General features: G+C 48.2%; 5 protein-coding genes across 5 annotated transcripts; 3 read left to right on the forward strand and 2 right to left on the reverse strand.

Moving 5' to 3' along the window:
- Positions 1-4,080: 4,080 nt before the first annotated feature.
- Positions 4,081-5,867, forward strand: CCOS01_08720 (galactan 1,3-beta-galactosidase; the record flags this gene model as incomplete). Its single annotated transcript, XM_060456881.1, has 4 exons — positions 4,081-4,338; positions 4,446-4,877; positions 4,982-5,146; positions 5,205-5,867. The coding sequence occupies 4 exons, from the start codon at positions 4,081-4,083 to the stop codon at positions 5,865-5,867; spliced, it is 1,518 nt and encodes a 505-aa protein (XP_060313155.1).
- A 147-nt stretch (positions 5,868-6,014) lies between these two features.
- CCOS01_08721 (glycosyl hydrolase family 31) lies at positions 6,015-8,910 on the reverse strand (the record flags this gene model as incomplete). The annotated part of the gene is made up of 3 exons (XM_060456882.1): positions 6,015-7,812; positions 7,867-8,602; positions 8,679-8,910. 3 exons carry the CDS (start codon positions 8,908-8,910, stop codon positions 6,015-6,017), a joined length of 2,766 nt encoding a protein of 921 aa, XP_060313156.1.
- A 3,094-nt stretch (positions 8,911-12,004) lies between these two features.
- On the forward strand, positions 12,005-13,249 carry CCOS01_08722 (uncharacterized protein; the record flags this gene model as incomplete). Its single annotated transcript, XM_060456883.1, has 1 exon — positions 12,005-13,249. One exon carries the CDS (start codon positions 12,005-12,007, stop codon positions 13,247-13,249), a length of 1,245 nt encoding a protein of 414 aa, XP_060313157.1.
- A 650-nt stretch (positions 13,250-13,899) lies between these two features.
- On the forward strand, positions 13,900-15,216 carry CCOS01_08723 (uncharacterized protein; the record flags this gene model as incomplete). The annotated part of the gene is made up of 2 exons (XM_060456884.1): positions 13,900-14,458; positions 14,549-15,216. 2 exons carry the CDS (start codon positions 13,900-13,902, stop codon positions 15,214-15,216), a joined length of 1,227 nt encoding a protein of 408 aa, XP_060313158.1.
- A 400-nt stretch (positions 15,217-15,616) lies between these two features.
- Positions 15,617-17,379, reverse strand: CCOS01_08724 (amino acid permease; the record flags this gene model as incomplete). The annotated part of the gene is made up of 3 exons (XM_060456885.1): positions 15,617-16,604; positions 16,662-17,001; positions 17,094-17,379. 3 exons carry the CDS (start codon positions 17,377-17,379, stop codon positions 15,617-15,619), a joined length of 1,614 nt encoding a protein of 537 aa, XP_060313159.1.
- Between the last annotated feature and the right edge of the window lie 571 nt (positions 17,380-17,950).

Consider the following 17,950-nt stretch of genomic DNA (forward strand, 5'->3'; position numbering starts at 1 on the left):
GGACTATATATAATATTTTTAAAAAATACTTTACCGTTACCCCTTAGCTTCTATTTATTTATTATATTAACCTCTATAATAAAATTAATATAATATTAAGGCTCTTTTATATTAAATACTTACGCCTTAGGGTCTAACCCTCTTTACTTTTTTAGTCTTTTTACTTTAACTAGGTTTATTTATATTAAAAAGGCTACCTTAGCTCTAGCTATCGGACTAATTTATAAGAACTATAGTATTATTATACTTATAGTAGTATTTTTTAAGGTCTTTTTAATACTAAATAGCTTAACGTCGTATTTAGTCGTGCCCTTAATAAGTAATAAAGTCCTAGGGTATCTATTTATCTTAGCTTTAGCTCTAGCGCAATTTTAATAATTATTAATATAATATAGCGTCGCTTATTCCCTCTACTTCCCTTTTAAGCCTTTAGCTTTACTATTTTTACTAAAGCCTCTTTTTAAAGCGCGTTTATTAATATACTATGCTTTTCTTATTAAATATATAGCTTTTTTTACGTATTTTTAAAATATCTCCTCGTCCTCCCTTTTTATAATTTATCGTACTTCTTTAAAAAGGCATCCTTTTTTATTTTTATAAGTATCTAAGTATAACTTTTCTCATATCCTCTTTATTATATATATCTCGTTATTAATCTCCCGGACTATAATATTATATCCTAAAATACTACTATAATAGTTCTTAAAAAATATTATATCGTAATATAATAACGTACTTATATTACTTAGCTATTTATATTTTACGGGGATAGTATTAGTAAATAGGCTTAATATAATATTTAAAATAGAGTCCCTTATAGTTTATTAATCGGTCTCTTTTAACTTATATATTATTAATAAGAGAGGTAAAATATAGTTAGTAATAGCTAGCTTAGCCTTTAGTTCCTCGTATCTCTTTTTTAAATACTTAGCTTTATACTCCTCTTAATTAGCCTTATTCTTTACTTACGTAACTAAGTTCCGAAACTCGGGATATTCTAAGCTAATATACCCCTATTTATAATAGTTAAAGTATCGAAGTATATTAATATTACGAGGCGGTTTATTACTTATTTACGTAAGTATTTATAGTTACTTATTTTTACTATTTTACTATCTAGTACTCTATATTATTAAATTATATATCGCTTTTTATATTAATTTTATGTTCTAATTATTACGCTACTTAAATTTTTTAATAAGTTTATAAAGAGGGTTCTTTTTTTTAATATCTAATTTATTATTAATATTAAGTTATTTTCGAATTAGGTCTATATATAGCTTAATAATTATTTTTAAGTTACTAAAAGTATAGTTATATAGAACCCCGTGTTTATTAAGTTACTTTTTATAAAAAAGCCTATTTAATACTTTTTATTAAAAAAGGATATCTTTTTTATTATTAAAAATAGTAATAAAGACTTATTACGTAAATATATCTTAATAAGTTTTTAATAAGCGTCTTTAGATTTTTAATACTCTTTATAAAAAAGTAAAGAGTATTTCTTTATTATTTCTTATAAATAATAAAGCCTCCTGTACTACTTTAATATTCTTTATTATATTATTAAGGTCCTCGAAACGCTTTTAAAAAGCTTTTTTAATCTTAGACTAATTATATTAGTTTTTTTTTATTTTAAATACTAAACTAATCTTTCGCTTTATAACGAAGCCCGGTTTTAAAAATATATATCCTCTACTTATTTTTTTTAATAAGGTCGTTTACTCTTAGCCTATTTACTTAGGCTTTTACTAAGTTAAGATACTTTTTTATAAATATACTTCGGTTATAATTAATAAAAGTTATATTTTAAGAGCTAGGGAAGATATTTATAGTAATAAGTAGTTTTATACGAGTAGTAATAGTCTTAATAAGTACTTATATATCTTAGGATACTTATTTAATAGGGGTACTTAAGGTAGAGGTAAAAGGGCTTAACTAGTTAGATAACGATAAAATAGGGTTACTTACCCTTAACTTAAAGAATTATTACGTTAAGTATAAAACGTTAGGAGAGTCGAATAATATAGATTTTACTATACTTTTTATTTTAAGTATATTAAATATTAATATAAAAAGCTTTAATAAGCGTAGTATATTAATATATCGTCCTAGACTTCTCTCGAGGGCCTTTTTAATAAGATTTACTTTACGAACGTAGTTATAGTATTATATATAAAGTATAAAAAAAGAAAGAATTATAAATTATCCCGTAGTAAATAGCGTTATAATAATATCCGTTATATATTAATTTAAAAAAAAAATATAGTATTAAATTAAAAAGTCTACCTCGTAAGGCGTTATTATACTATAATCTAAGGATAAAAAAGAGAGAAAACTCCCCTTTTCTAGGGGCTATCGAGGCTTATTATAATTTATAGTAGTATATATATATATATATTACTCGGGCTATCTTAAGCTTCTCTTTCTCCTTTTATAACGCTCTATAACTTATAGGTTAAATAACGTAGCTACTTAGCTTTTTAAGTCCTTATTTTTATAAAGTTAGAAAGTTTTTTAAACGTGTCCTTCCCTATAATACTCTCTTACCTCCCGTTTTCTTATTATTTTTATAAAAAAAAAAAGAGCTACGATTTAGCTAAGTCCCTTTTCTCCCCTTAAAAGGAAGTGCGATTTTTATTATATTTAAAAATTAATTTTTAATAAATAGTACCTACTAAAATATTTAAATTTTTATAAGTATAGTATAAGCGATATTATTAGCTTTTATTTTAATAACTAGAAATTATAACTTTTTAAAAATTATAAGCTACGATTTATAATATTTACTTCTTACTAAGGCCTTATTAAAGCTTAAGGGGTCTAAAAATCCGCTAAGTCCGTAAATCGTTAAGTAATAAAAATTATATTTTTTAGAGTTTATATATAGTAGTTAGTAAGGGTTTCTTTTATTTATAATATCTATTTATATAATAATTTACGTTCTTATTATTAAGTAATATTAGAATAGATATAGATTTCCTAAATATACGTTTATATTTTCTAGCTACCCTAAGAAAATAATTTTGCTAATTAATATTTTTAGGGAGGAGATATCTTTTATTTAAAATATTATTACCTATTTAATAGTATTAAGTATACCCCTCGATTCTATTAAATATTTTTATTTAGTATTTCGTATTAGTAAATATCCTTTTTTATTAAAGTTTAGTTTCGTTAAGAATATCGTTGTTAAATTTATTATATCCTACTCCTTTTAAGCTCCCTAACTTTTTAGTTATATATTTTTAATATATTCTTTTTTTTATAAGGTATATCTTTACCCTTTACGTTAGTATAAAATAAAATAGTTTTTCGAGAGAGGTTTTTAGGATATATAGTAGTAATAGTAGTTATCTAATTAAAAATAGTTCGTATAGAAGTTCGTATATAGTATTCTTTTTAAGTTTTTTAATATAACTTAGATATAGCCTTCTAATTATCTAGTTTAGTACGTCTCTATTATGTTAGTTATTAAAAAGAGAGGTATAATATTATATATATATTAAGTTAAAGTTATTACTATTTTATTAATAAGGTAGCTTTCTATTCCTTTTTTTAATAACGCTTAATAAAATAACTCTTACTTATTAAATAAGGAAATAGATAACTATAGTTATAATAAAGGATAGATTACTTTAGAGAGGAGGGCGTTAGAATTACCCTCCTATCCGCCTCTAGGTATTATTAAAAAATAGTAGTAATTATGCTTATTTTCTTTAAGTATAAAGTGCGCTCTGGCACGGTGCTAAATGTGGCTCTATGGATTATATAATAATACATAGTGTGGGTGTGGGTAGTGGTACCAGCTTCTCAGACCGGGACACGAGGAGAAACTAGGCCGGAGTAGGCTGGAGGAAAGCTTGTGAAAGCTTAGGAAAGCTTAACTGACAGGGCTCCTCTGAGATGCGCTCGAATACACGGTATTTGATTGACATGGGGATCCCGGAGCCGGCGGGGGTGGGAACGAGATTGGGTGGGTTGTATTCGATACTATGGATAATTTGGGAATGGACAACGGCGTTGCGATGGTTCACGGATGGGGCTGGCGATTGATGTGTTCCGGGACGAACGGACGATATGGAGGAAGAGGGCAAAGTATATGAAGACCGGGGGAGGACCATGATCTCAGGGCGTTTCTGTTTCTTGGCTCCTTGTGTCTGTTGGCGAATCTTCAAGCCATTGAATTGGTTCACCCACACTTACACGCACTTTGGCTTGACAAGAGCATTGAGTGTCTTCACGATGCGTCTGTTCAATGGCCTCGCCTCCCTGCTCGCGGGCGCGGGCCTCGCGCAAGCCACGCTTCAAGTCGTTTCCGGCGGGACATGGTCAGCGGTAAGAAACAGACACTCCCCCTCTCCCCCTCCAGCATCCTTCTTCCTTCAAATCCAGTTCCATAGAGAGGCGACCACCCAGTTAATTTCTGTCATGATACAATCCAGACCAACACAGGCCGCCACATCCAAGCCCACGGCGCCGGCGTGACAAAAGTAGGCTCGACGTACTACCTCATAGGTGAAGACAAGACCGAAGGGTCGGCTTTCCAGAACATCAACTGCTACTCCTCGACCAACCTCGTCGAGTGGACCTATGTCGGTGCCTTACTCTCGCGCACCACGGCGGCGGGCGACCTGGGGCCCTCCCGGGTCGTCGAGCGTCCCAAGGTGATTTACAACAGCGCGACGAAGAAGTACGTCATGTACATGCACATTGACAGCAGCAACTACGGCGAGGCCAAAATCGGAGTCGCGACGAGCGATACGGTGTGCGGCAAGTACACGTATCTTAGTAGTTGGCAGCCTTTGGGGTTCCAAAGTCGTGATATTGGGTTGTTTCAGGATGATGATGGGTCTGCGTATTTGTTGACTGAGGATGTGAGTTCTGAGATTACCTATTGGATCCCCTTTAACTTGCTGTCTTGACGACGGGGGATGAATGTGAAAGATAAGCTGGAGACTGACAGAGTTAAACCCAACAGCGACCCAATGGTCTCCGAATCAATGCCCTGAGCTCGGATTATCTCAACGTCACGCGCAACGTCTACCTCTGGCCCGATCACATCGAGGCCCCCGCCATCTGGAAGAAGAACGGATACTACTTCATGTTTGGAAGCAAGCTTACCGGCTGGGACCCGAACGACAACGTAACGTTCTCCCTTCACTCCCCACTTCCAAACAAAGACTGACATACTCTCCTTCAAGGTCTACTCCTACGCAACCTCCCTCGCAGGCCCCTGGTCTTCCTGGGCAACCTTCGCCACCGTCGGCTCAAAGACGTACACCAGCCAGACGACCTACATCCTCCCGCTGGGCGACACGGCAATCTACATGGGCGACCGCTGGGTCAGCACGAACCTCATGCGGAGCACCTACGTCTGGCTACCGCTCGCCATCTCGGGCACCACAATCACCCTCGCCGACCGCGTCAACTGGACGCCCAACGTCGCCGCCGGCACCTGGGCCGCGGGGCCCAGCGAGACGTCGTACGAGGGCGAGTCCGCGACGCTCGCGGGCGGCGCCAAGAGCGTCGCGTGCACGGGGTGCAGCGGGTCCGCGGCGGCGGGCTACGTCGGAGGGTCGGCCGGCGGGAGCGTGACGTTCTCCGGGGTGAGCGTGCAGGCTTCCGGCAAGACGACGGTGCGCGTGAAGCATTTGAATGGCGATACGAGCCAGCGGTGGGGCACGGTGACGTGCAACGGCGTCTCGCAGACTGTTGGCTTCCTGCCGACTTCTGATGGGAACACGCCCGGGAGCAGCTCCGTGTTCTGTAGCCTTACTGCTGGGTCTGCAAACACCATCAAGATTGCCAGCTCGGATTCGTCATGGGTTGCTGACATTGACCGCATTTTCGTGCCGGTCAATTAGGGGTAGAGTGTCACGAAAGTTGAAGAGGTTGTCGAAGACATCATGAGGATGGTATAGGCAAGTGAAGTTAGTGATATTCACACAATAAATATATATATGAAGAAAAGTAAAAACACCCCGCTACATCCAGGTGACCCATCATCCATCTCAGTTGAGCTCGATCACGAAAGGTCCAGTCAAGGCGTACTCGACAGCAACCGTCTTGATGGTCTCCTGTCTCTTCGCAGGAGTACCTCCACTGAGAAGCGTAACCTTGGAGACCTTGAGCGGCGTCGAGTACTTGAACTCGCCATCCACGGAAACCTTGCCGTCCTTGTAATCAAAGGTGACGAGCGTGATACCTGCCTGTTCCTCACTGACACCATCGTCGAGATATAGCTGGCCCTTTGCAGTGCCATCCCTGCCAGCCGCGATCAAGAGCTCAAAGTTCTCCTCGCGCAGCTGCTTCGTCGTCATGGTGCTGTTCGCGCGCAGAGGCAGCACGGTGCCGCCGCGGATGAAGAGCGGGATCGTGGTGTAGTCCTTGTCTGTCAGGGAAATTGTGGCACCGGTGCCCTGGATAGCCTCGTGGGTGTACCAGTCATAGAAGACGTCGTCAGGGAGGTAGACATCAACTGAAGTTGAGTTCTCTTCCGTCACGGGCGCGACGAGAATGGCGTCACCGTAGAAGTACTGAAGGTCCAGACCGAACGTCTTCTCGTCCTCGGGGTAGAGGTAGAAGAGCGGGTTGATGAGCGGAGTGCCGTCCTTGGTCTGCTGGTACAGGGCAGTGTAGATGTAGTCAAGCAGGCGGTAGCGGATGGCGATGGCCTTGCGAGCGCTGTCAGCCACCGTGTCCCAGCGATAAAACTCCTGCGAAATACTGTCGATGGAGTTATGGTTACGGTAGAATGAGGAGAAGGCGGCGAGGGCGGCCCAGCGCGCGCAGAGCTGTTCGTTGGTGTTGTCGCCGAAACCGCAAGCATCGGAGCCGACCATAGGCACCTGATACACAGCAGCAAACTGCATCAGCTGGGAGATGGAGACGCGGTACTGTTGCCAGTTGGAAAGGTTGTCGCCGAGCCAGTGGCCTACATGCTTTCCGACGCCGGCGAATGTGGAGCGGGTGATGATGAGGGGGCGAAGACCCGGACGGCGGGCTTCCATGGCAACTCGGGAGGCTGAGGACATCATGGAGCCGTAAAGATTATGGGTATCGTACATGGCCAGGCCGTTTTGGTGGATCACGTCCGTGTTCACGGTCTTGTTAGAAATACCACCACGGGCTGCGTTCGACTCAGTGTCCCAAGCGGCCTTGTTGTGGATGGCGTACTTGGGGAAGAGAAGATCGCGGTCGGGCAGACCCTTCTGATCACCGGATGATTGTCTCTCGGCGAGCACCAAATTGTCAAACGTCTGTCCGGCGGGCACCATTCTAGGCGACATCTGCTTTCGAACGAGGACATCAGATCGCTTGGTCTGGTTGTTACCGCAGTCGGTTCCAGGAGGTTGGAAATCGCAAGGCCAGCCGGGGAGAGGTCTGGGGTTCTCGCGGACGGCTGGTGGCTCGGGAGGGAACCCAACAGCGGAACCGTAAGGATCGTCGCAGGGGAAGTAGCAGGGGAAGTTTGACGGCTCGTTCATGTCGATCCAAAGGGCATCAATGTCGACTCCCTTATCGGCCGAGAAGAATTGAGCAAACTCATTGTTCCAGAAGGAAGTGATGTTCTCTGCGAAGAAATCAGGGAACACAGTAACACCAGGCCAGACGACGCCGATCCAGACGGAACCGTTGCTACGGAGAAGCCAGATGTTGTCGTTAATGCCGCGTTGCAGGGTGGGTGATTCGACGTAGGCCACTGCAGGGTCTACCATGACGATATAGTGCTGATCATTTTCGTGAAGCTTGTCGACAAGCTGGCGGACCTTGGCCAGGGGGTAACGCTCAGGGTCGAGAGAGAATACTCTGCGGGTTGTTAGTCTAGTTGAAGGAGTACATAGCATGTTAATTATCGCTTACCTTCGCCTGTCCATGTAATCAATGTCGGTCCACATAGTCTCGAGGGGGATCTCGGCGATGCTGTAGTTGTAGACAACCTCAGCAACGTCAAAGACATCGCGGTATCCGTAACGGCATTGGTGGAAACCTAGACCCCAGTATGGCATCATGGCTGGCAGGCCGGTAATCTGAGCGTATTGCTGGGCCACCTCGATGGGAGAAGGACCGGAAACAAAATAGAAGTCGAGGACTCCACCGAGGGTGTTGTACTGAAGATATTGCCCAGACTCCTCCGTCTTGTTGATAAAGACGTCCATGCCGTTGGAGTTCAAGAAGAAGACTCCGTGGGTGCCATTCTTGCGGTGCTCGTAGTAGACGGGGTGGTTACCATACAAATTGGCACCAGAGGGAATGCCGTACGAATCCTGGGACCACAACGTGCGGATGTAGTCAGTCGTGTTCAGACGGAAGGGGTCCGAATGCTCGCCCAGACCGTACAGGTTGGGGTTCTCGGGCAGCTTGGTCCGGAGGCGGAGGTACTGGCTTTCAAAGACGATGTTGGCTCCGGAAGTGTCGAAGAGAACCTCGCCTGTGTCGGAACGGCTCACGCTGAAGGAAAAGGGGTTCTCGGTGTAGTTGAATTGCAGCTTGGATTCTGCGATGGTCAAGCTGGTGGCCTCGGGGCGGGGAAACACAGAGTTGGGGATCTGGTACACCTGGTTCGCGGCATCCTGGATCTTGACGTGGAGACGGGTATCTGCAGTATGTCTGAGTATTGGTTCACAAGGCACAGGAATGACACGGGATGGCTATGAAGAAATCGAGGAACTCACCAGTTTGATATTCGACAGTCAGAGTCAAGTCTGTCAGATCGGTTCCGTACGCATTGCATGCTTCACCGGCCAGCGACAAGTCTGCTGTCAATCCAGTCGAGGACAGCTGGACGTTGGAAGCCTTGTAGCCCGGGCATTTTGAAAGCGCGTCGTCGCTAGGATAGTCTCTGCGGATCACAGCAGCTGAAGCTACTGCGCTGAGTAGTCCGAGGACAGAAAGCTTCCTCGCCATGTTGACAAGCTTGGGAGAGTATGGGCAAACAGGGCAAGAGAAGCTTGGACAACAGTCCACGACATGGCTCAGTGGCGGACTTTATACTTGGTGTCGCTTTGCAGATCAAAGGACCTGGTTATGCATCGTTACATTGGCTGAGAGTGTAAGTTGGAATACGCGACCCCGCTAGAAGGCGGCAACGGACGTCTCCTGCTCTCCAACCGTTCATCCCGAAAGCTCCTAGGTCCCCGTTACCTAATTGGGCTTTCACGTAAAATGTTTTTTTAGGCGACTTTTGCGGACGGCCCGTGATAGGTGCAGGGCCAGAGCATGAACGTCATCCAGTCTTTCATCTGCAGTTCCGGAGGTCCCTGGGGGTGCCTGGTCCATGTCGTATTCTCCTGGCGCGTAGCTCGCCAAGGTTCGGGACCGCTCATTTGCGGCTAGAAGTCTATTTGATTGAATGGCGCGAGCGAGTAATGGAGCGAGGTAAGGCCGTGTCTACCTGGATGAACAGCAGAACAAAAAAGAACAATGCAGGAAATATGCGGTATGTGAAGGTCACGCTGTTCATTCCTCGTTCTTGGAATCGACTTCCCCGCAGTCTACCGGCTTTACAGTTGGGAGCTACGGGACTTTGGGGGGGGGGGGGGATGATGTGCATCTGCGCCGACTGCAGCGGGGGGACAAGAGCGAGATGGAGAAAATGCATCATGCTAGAGCGGCGCTAGTGTACTAAAGCTTCCTGCTTGCCCGGTGCAAGGGTAGCTGTCTGCATGGATGAGCTGTCATTGGTGGTGTCTGAGGTAGGGATGGAGGAGTGTTGAAACGACACTATGAAAGCGAGAGAACTGGTCCAATCTTTTCTGTTCATGTTTCGTTTGTTTCTACATACAGTACTCCGTACGGATACCTACCTTACCTAGCAGTGGCCTCCGGCTTTTTAGCATGGGATAGGACAAGCCCGGCGGGATGGGGTGCCCAACGGCCCGAATGGGTGGCTTGACCGGATGGCGGGGAAGCTGGAGGCCCCGCATCACCCCGCACCCGCTAAATAATCGGTAGCCCCCGGTAAACTTGGTCCGGCGGCGGAGTCTCCGCAAGCTCACCATCTGATGTCTCTCTTTCTTGACTTCTTCCCCGTTCTTCTCCGCCTGTAGTGTCTGTCTGGCGTTGCCTCAACTGCTCGCTTCGACCTTGCTTCTCTTCAGGTCCAAGGCTTGGAGTTGACAGCACTCAAAATTGCAATCGGCCGAGATGAGCATGGCCTCGGCCATATTGTCGGGAGGATCTGATGTGCCAAGCGGATGTAACTCCCATGGGTTAGGACGAAGAAGCAACCCAAGGTAGAATAGAATCCATGTTCATCGCGAATTTCAACTACTTTTCTCTAGTCTCAACATTGGGTAACTTCGTCATGCTCTATCAGAGGCAGTTGGCTCCCTCATCTTTCTCTGACTACTTCTGCCAGAAACATCCCTGGTTGCCTTGAAATGAGAATTTCTATAATGTAGTATGAGAGACTAAGGAACCGGAAACTGTAAATTCTAGCTTTTTGTCAGTCTTGGTAGACGATGGTTTCATATTGCACCATTGATCTGTACGCTTACTTGGCATCTCGCTAATAATCATTCATTGAACCTCTCAAAGAATCTTCTGTTTGATGTGAAAACCAGCTTGAGATGCGATACGCAGTACCAAAGCTTCTCTTATCTCTTCCCAATAAAGCCACCATCACTTTCTTACAAAGCTACCTCCCCCCAAGACTGGCAGTGCTTCTATGTGCCTTTAAGAAGGCATGAAATATCCTAGTGATGTAATAACCTGCGAGGGACTCGGGTTTCCTTCGGCCACATGCTTGGATAGAATTCTTCGACTTCGTCGGACATGACATCTCATTAGTATTACAGATTCTCAAGACCATCCCATACATGGTGGCTGAGGTGGTCTACAGACCACTATACTCATGCCGTGTGGTCCCGAATCACGACAGGCAACTGTTCGAGAGCCAGTCTTGACGCCCCGATGCTATCTTGGTGTTCAAGTACTCTGGTGATATGGTCCTCCAAGGCAGCAAAGGAACTTGAATCGATATTTGCCTCCTGAATTCCCATTGCAATTAAGCTCCATAAAGAGACGACCAGCTTCCACAATCATGAACGACGCTAGATTCCCCTGGGGCATGCCTAAGTATCTCACGCTGAGCTTCATGGCGAGAGCACCCGCCTCCATAATGACAGACTGTAATAACTCTTCCCGGAGAATACACATCTAGGCCCAAAGATGAAGGCACCCCGCCTCTATCAAAATGAACAATAACAGATGCTCCCGCAGCGAGTCCAATCCCCTTCAAATGGACCCTACGAAAGGAGCACCCGTCTCCATAAAGATAAACAGAATGAAGTTCCCCCGGGGCATATCTGACTAGGCCCCACGACGAGGGCACCGGCTTCCACAAAGGTAAACAACAACAAATCTTGCTCAAGCATACCCAAACCTCTCTTTCCCTTCTTCCTCACCTCAAAGAAGCTGGGTCAAAACATCATCAACCTCTGTCGTCAAGGGAAATCCATCCTTCGAGTAAGTTTGAGATACATCTATCTCCATCAACAAGTCTTTGCCATTCTGATGATACATTCCCGAGCAGCAGAACTTCTACTGGCGATTGCTCGAGTCTTTTCGACTATTTGTGCCAGTACGCGAGCTCATCAGACCTTGATTTACCTCGAGCGAACGGCTTCTTTCGCGTCTAGCTAGGTATCATTACCTACCAGCAGTTATCTTTCTTTTCCCCCTTCCTTGCCTCTCTATCCTGGTGTCGAACGCGATTCTCAGCAACGCTTTGCTTGAGGATTGAGCTTTTTTTTTCTCTCTCGACCGAAGTCCCATCAAGTTGCTTCGCTTTCATCGAAGGATCTTCTTCTAGCCCTCCCTCGTCTGTGTCCACCATCGACTTACCGAGCTTCCCGACTCTGAAGATCGATCAAGCCGACACTCTAGCCGGTAAGCTTCAGTTCGACTTACCCGTTTACCTTCAGCTAACAGTTATTTAGCTAGAGCCCATCCTCAAAGTCAAATTTGTCTACGGGTTCCCCAAAGAATACAGGGCAAAATGGCATCTCGTGGCACTGATGAGAACGAGGGCCTTGGCGATGTCCGCCGCACTCATTCACCTGCGACTGATCCTATGCCCCAGGATCCCTTCGGTGACCCTGATTCTGACTCTGAGCTCGGCGAGTTGCCCAGTGATGAAGAAGAGGAGGACCTCTTTGGCTTTGGATCTCCGTCGGACGAGCTTGATGAGTTGCCCAAAGACACTGAAGAGGACCTCTTTGGCCACCCAGAGAGCGCCGATGACGAAGGCGAACTCACCGAGTCGCCTGAGGATACCGAAGTGGACCTGTCTGACTATCCTGAGGACGACGCTGAAGTCCAACCCATTCGCGAGTACCAGGAGCCTCTGCCTGCCCGCTTGGCTCGCGAGCACGACCGTTATCGTGCCAACAAGAAGGTTGCCCAGGGCACTGATGACAAGCCCATCATGAAGTCAGTCCAAGGTTTGGATGGCGCTTACGACATGGAGCCCTCGGACAGCTCTCATGACCCGGCTGCGACCCCGACCAAGCCGGCCCATCATGCTGTGAAGACTCCGCGTACGGCCAAGGCTCCCCGTATCTCTGACGGAGCCCATGATGGAAAGGGCACTGGTGCGAAGAAGTCCGGCCCCGGTATTGCCAAGGTCCTTGATTTCAATCCCAGCCCCAAGCACTACCTTGGTCTCGGCAAGAAGATGAAGAGTGATGCTAGCCCCGAGGCCGACTCTGCTACGGCCATCGGCAAGCACGACGTCGAGTGCGGCCCCTCTACTCCGCCTCCTGGCTTCCGCTACGACGAGGAGGGCCACGGCCGCCCGCCTCCTAGTCGCCCTCGCAGCGTCAAGACAGCTCCCACAGTCATGTTCGCCGACACCGACGTTGAGGATAACTCGCCGTCCACTCGTCGTCAGAAGAACCGCGTCCGTATCGCGTCGGCCTCGAAGTCTGCCTCGCTTGAGCGTCCCTCGATCCAGCCCGCTGGCCCTCGACCCCTTGGCCTCGAGCCTGCGTACTACGAGCCCATTAACGCTGGTGTCCCAACCACCCCGACCAAGGCCCATCGTAAGCGAAGCCGCGATCACTTTGAGAAGACTCTTACACTCGCTGGACAAGACACTGCGAACATGAAAGAGATCATGGCCAATTACGCTCTTGCAAACGGCGAGAAGGCTGACGATGCGGTCAGTGAGGATGGCGAGGGTGACGAGCTCACGCCCAAGGCCTCTATCCTCAACAGCCACATGGACATTGACGAGGATTAGTCTGGGTACCGAATGGTCTGAGAGGAAAAGTGGTCTCAATTGGTCTCATTCGGATTGCTCTTGTTTTAATTTCCACTTGGGCATCGTGTTCCTTAAGGTTCTATCCAGAGAAGGAAGGAAGAACTGGATAGGAGGAAAGACCGAGGGCCCGTCGTTGGTCGTTAGTTGGCTGATAGCCGTTTTGTGCATAACCCACCCAAGATAGTATCGCTTACGTTAGCAGCTCAATCCTCAGTTCACTTGCAAACTTGATCCGCTTAAGTCAATATCTCATCCACCATGGGCGTCTCGCAGCATTCACACCCCCTTCTGCCCCTTCCACCCTCTCCTACCACTCCAAACCCAAAACGGTACGGAGAGCAGATACATCCCACGAAGGAGACCCGTCGCACCCGCACCTAGACACACGCGCGCCAGATAAGCTCCACCCCTCAGAAGCGTCTTGTCAATCAAGGTTGCCTTTTTCTTCTTTTGTGGCAGCAGCGGTGCCGGCGCTGTCACCCCGTCCCCCCGGTTCACCTCCGGGTAAAACAGAGAAGCGAAGCGAGCACGAGAGCAGAGCAACCATCTCACTCACGACAGCTGCCCGCCAGTTGTGCAACCCAACCCACACCCCTCCCACTCGAAAGCGGGCAGAAACACCAAGGGCCATGAACTTTCCTGCCTCAACCTCCAACGACTTCGCCTTCAACCCCATCCTCAGCTCCAACAACCAGTCGCAACAGCAGTCCCAGCAGCAACAGGTCCAATTCTCTTCCCGCCAGCTCCAGCTGCAGCAACAGCAACAACAGCATCAGACTCAACAGCAGCGGCAGCAGCAGCTCCAGCAGCAGCAACAACAACAGCTACAGCTACAACATTCCCTCCCGCCGCCGCAACTTCCTTCGCCTGCGCCGTCCGCCAACGCGCAATCCCTCTCGGCCGCCCAGCAAGCCCTTGCCCACGCGCAGTACCAGCAGTTCGTCCTCATGAACGGAATGAACGGCGGCAATGTGCCCAACGGCATGGGCGGCGTGCCCACCCCTGCCGGTCAGCAGGCCGAGCTCAACTACATCTATGGCATGGTCGAGGAGCTGAGTAGGCAGCTTACGGAAAACCGTCGCGTCACCGAGGATATTGTCTCTGGTCTTGGAAGGGTGCGCAGTCGCGCGAGGACGCAGGGAATGGGCAATGACGACCTCATCCACAACGCTGCAGACGACATTCTTGGTACGCCCTTGCTGCTCGCACACCCGCCCACGCGCACATGTCCCAATTGCTTTTTACCGTAGTCACTGACACATGGCACCTTCTCTTCAGCTCAAGAACAGAATCTCGACACCCTCATCTCCATCCTCTCCGAGTCCCTTGAAAAGGCCAAATACAGCCGCGACGCCAACGCGACACTCCTCAGCCAGTACGCGACAGTCTTCGCCGCAATGCTGAAGCAATTCCACGAGTACAAGGCAAAGCACGTCAGCGATGTCGCCGCATGGCACCGCTCGTACCGATCCCAGCTCGCCGAAGCCCGCGCCGAGAATAGCAGACTCCGAGAACAGATCTGGGAGATGCAGGAACGCGCGGGTAAGGCGAACGAGGTGCTCCGCAACTTCCGCCGCAAGTACGACGAGGACGAGACGCGGTGGGATCGGCGCGTGGAGGACGTGGCCGCGCGCCAGGAACTTCGGTTCTGGAAGCGCATGGCCATGCCCGAGGTCAGCGACGAGGACCCTTGCTGGAGCGACGACGACGACCTCATCGACCCGGCGGAGAAGGAGCGGTTGAAGGAGCTGGAGAAGAGAGCCGCTCAAGAACAGCTTTCTGGGAGCCAGCAAATGGGAGACGAGTACTCGCGTCCGCAGTCGCCGGAATCCAGCATGATGGGTGGCGTCCCGATGCAGAGAGATCTAGGAATCCCCATGGGTATGCCCGTTCCGCCACCAAGACCCTCGAGTGCGAATTCGAGCACTGGCTCCTCTGGCCAGTGAAGGCAGTACACAATGCATTTAGTACCTGTTTTATGAAGCATGCCATCGGGATTGTGGTGGCGTAAGGAGCATTCTGGGTAAAAAAGCTTGCTGGCGTTGGGGGTTGCTGGAAAGGAGAATCGCTTGCAAAGCAAATGGGCGATCGCATTATACCTCTTGTGATACTGGCCAAGCACCTTAGCCTTGGTCTCTTTTCACGAATACATTAATGAACGGTTTGTTGAAATGAAACGAAACTCCTACTGAGACTGTTCGTTGTGTACTGTTACTACTGTTGCTGTTGCTATTCAATTACTAAGGAAAGCAAAAGACACCCAACTCCGACTGGTTCTCGCCGCACAAAGCCCTGACCGCCACAGTTAGTCAACTCAGCGGTATCGCTGTACATCAACGGCATAAATCACTTTTCACCACGGACTAAAGTGACTCCCCCGTCGTCCGAGATGGGAACATCCTCAAGCAGACGGATACCCGTCTGCACATCCATGTCATCCAATGGGACGAGCATAGGCTGCTTCACCTTCATGATTATCGACTGCCAAACCCGATAGCCGATATACAACACAATCGGGATAATCGTTCCAATGTTGTCGCGGATGACGGCCTGCGCATCATGACCACCGATGGGCCAAATTGCCGTCAGGACATTTGCAGCGAGCCCTATAAAGCAAATGGCGAGTCCAACCCAGCCTCCCCAGACGCCAAAGGGGCTCCTCCAGAGAAGCTGACTGGTATCATTTCCCTGCGCAGCCCATGCCTTGCGGAAACGAATATGACTGACGCAGATGGACGCCCACGTGTAGTAGTTGCTAGCTCCCGAAAGGCTCAATAGCCAGTCAAAGATGGCGCCGCCGCCGGGCGCCAGGTTGATAAAGGCAAGGAGGCCAAAAACGGACGTGATGGCGAAGGCATATACAGGCACGCCCCATTTCACGGTGGCTCCCCACCGAGGGCCCATGCCCCTTTCGCAGATAGCTTGGAAGGCTCGGCTGGCAGCGAAGATGCTGGTGTTGGCCATTGAAATGATTGCCAAAACGATAAGGGCGTTGAAGAAGCTCGGGAGATGCTGGATGTTGGCGAGTTGTGCTGCGAGTGTGAAAGGGCTATACTTGGCACCGTGGCCGGTTGAGGCCAAGCCAGGGTCATCGGACGGGACGACGAAACCGAGCAAGAGGAGCGATATGATATAGAAGAAGAAGATGCGGCCAAATACGATCTTGGTCGCCAAAGGTAGGGCTTTCTGGGGATTCTTGCACTCAGCCGCCGTCAGGCCCAGGAGCTCCGTGCCACCGTAGGACATGCCGGCGGTTCGGAATACGAGGAAAAAGCCCGATATGCCATTCTTCACCGCACCGGGGTCATGCCAGAACTTAGCTCCTGTTCCGTGTCTAACGAACGGTTAGATTGCTTTATGACAAAGTGCGATTCAAGCAGAAGATAAGTACCGTGGATCTGATGGAACGGCGCCAGTGATAATGAAGATCGCAACAAAGATGAAGACGGTGATAGCGAGGGCCTTGCCGATGCCGAGGGCATGTTCAATTTCGCCGAACCACTTGGAGCCGAGGAACGAGGTCGCGGTCAGAACGATCAGTATTGGCGTTATCACAAAGGCCGGCTGTAAGTCTGGGGCCCAGTACTTGATTTGAGCTGCGATCACCGTGAGCTCGAAAGGAAAGACAATGAGCCAGTTAAACACGAAGTTCCAGCCCATTGCGAATCCCCAGGGTTCTGATATCATGCGTCTCGAATACTCGTAAAAGGCGCCTGCTACAGGATACGCGGCTGCAATAATATATTAGTTGTGCACTGCTATTGCGGTCTGACATATCGATACGAGGGGAGAGTTTGGGACAGAGATGCGGAAGAACACTTACCGGCCAGTTCACCCAGGCAGCCCATGGTACATGTTACGCCGAAGCCGACGAGAGCGAAGTTGAGGACGAGAGATAGGGGTCCGCCAGAGCCGAGAGCAGCACCAGAACCGACGAAGAGGCCGGCACCAATGGAGCCACCCAAAGCCATAAATACCATATGCCGTATGGAGATGTTTCGCTCGAGCTTAGCGCCTTCGGCGGCGTCGATGGGATCGGACATGCCTTGGTCGCTTGGTGACCTCGTGGCCCTCATCTCCAACATCGTTGCCTCTTTGTTAGGAGCCATCATGGAAAATTGCAAGGGAGATAGATATAAAGAATGAGGATGAAGATGGCAAGATTAGGGAGCGAATGTGGGGGAAAGAGGTGACGGCATGATGGAAGCCGTGATGGAAGCAGAGAACGGAACTCGGTCTATATAAAGGAAACGTAGCAGCTTCGAAGGGCGGGCATCCCGATGGAAGTGAGCAGGGGCGGGACGACAATACCACGGCACATGACTTTGAACGGCTCATGTAAAGATAAGAGAGGGTAGAGATCCCGGACGGTCGAGCCTTCACAAGGTTTGGAAAGGGCGTTCCGGGCCTCTACGGCCACGCGAGTGGCAGTTGCTCCTGGCCGGGGCTGTCTCGCGGTCTGCAGACATTGTGCTCATCTCTGCCAGCTATCTTCTTATTCTCTACTAAATATCACACATTCAACCATTACGGGGGAAGCACTCGTTCGTCAACAACGAAATGCCTCGAGCATAAGACCAGAAGAGCGCCAAAAGACAATTCTCTTCGCAGTCCTAAGAGCCCCGAGTCGCTAGGTCAGCTCCATATCGAGATGTGCCGACCAAGGTCCTCACGCCAGCC

Source organism: Colletotrichum costaricense (assembly GCF_030867565.1).
Source record: "Colletotrichum costaricense strain IMI 309622 chromosome Unknown Scaffold_8.1, whole genome shotgun sequence".
Classification (NCBI taxonomy): Eukaryota; Fungi; Ascomycota; class Sordariomycetes; order Glomerellales; family Glomerellaceae; genus Colletotrichum; species Colletotrichum costaricense.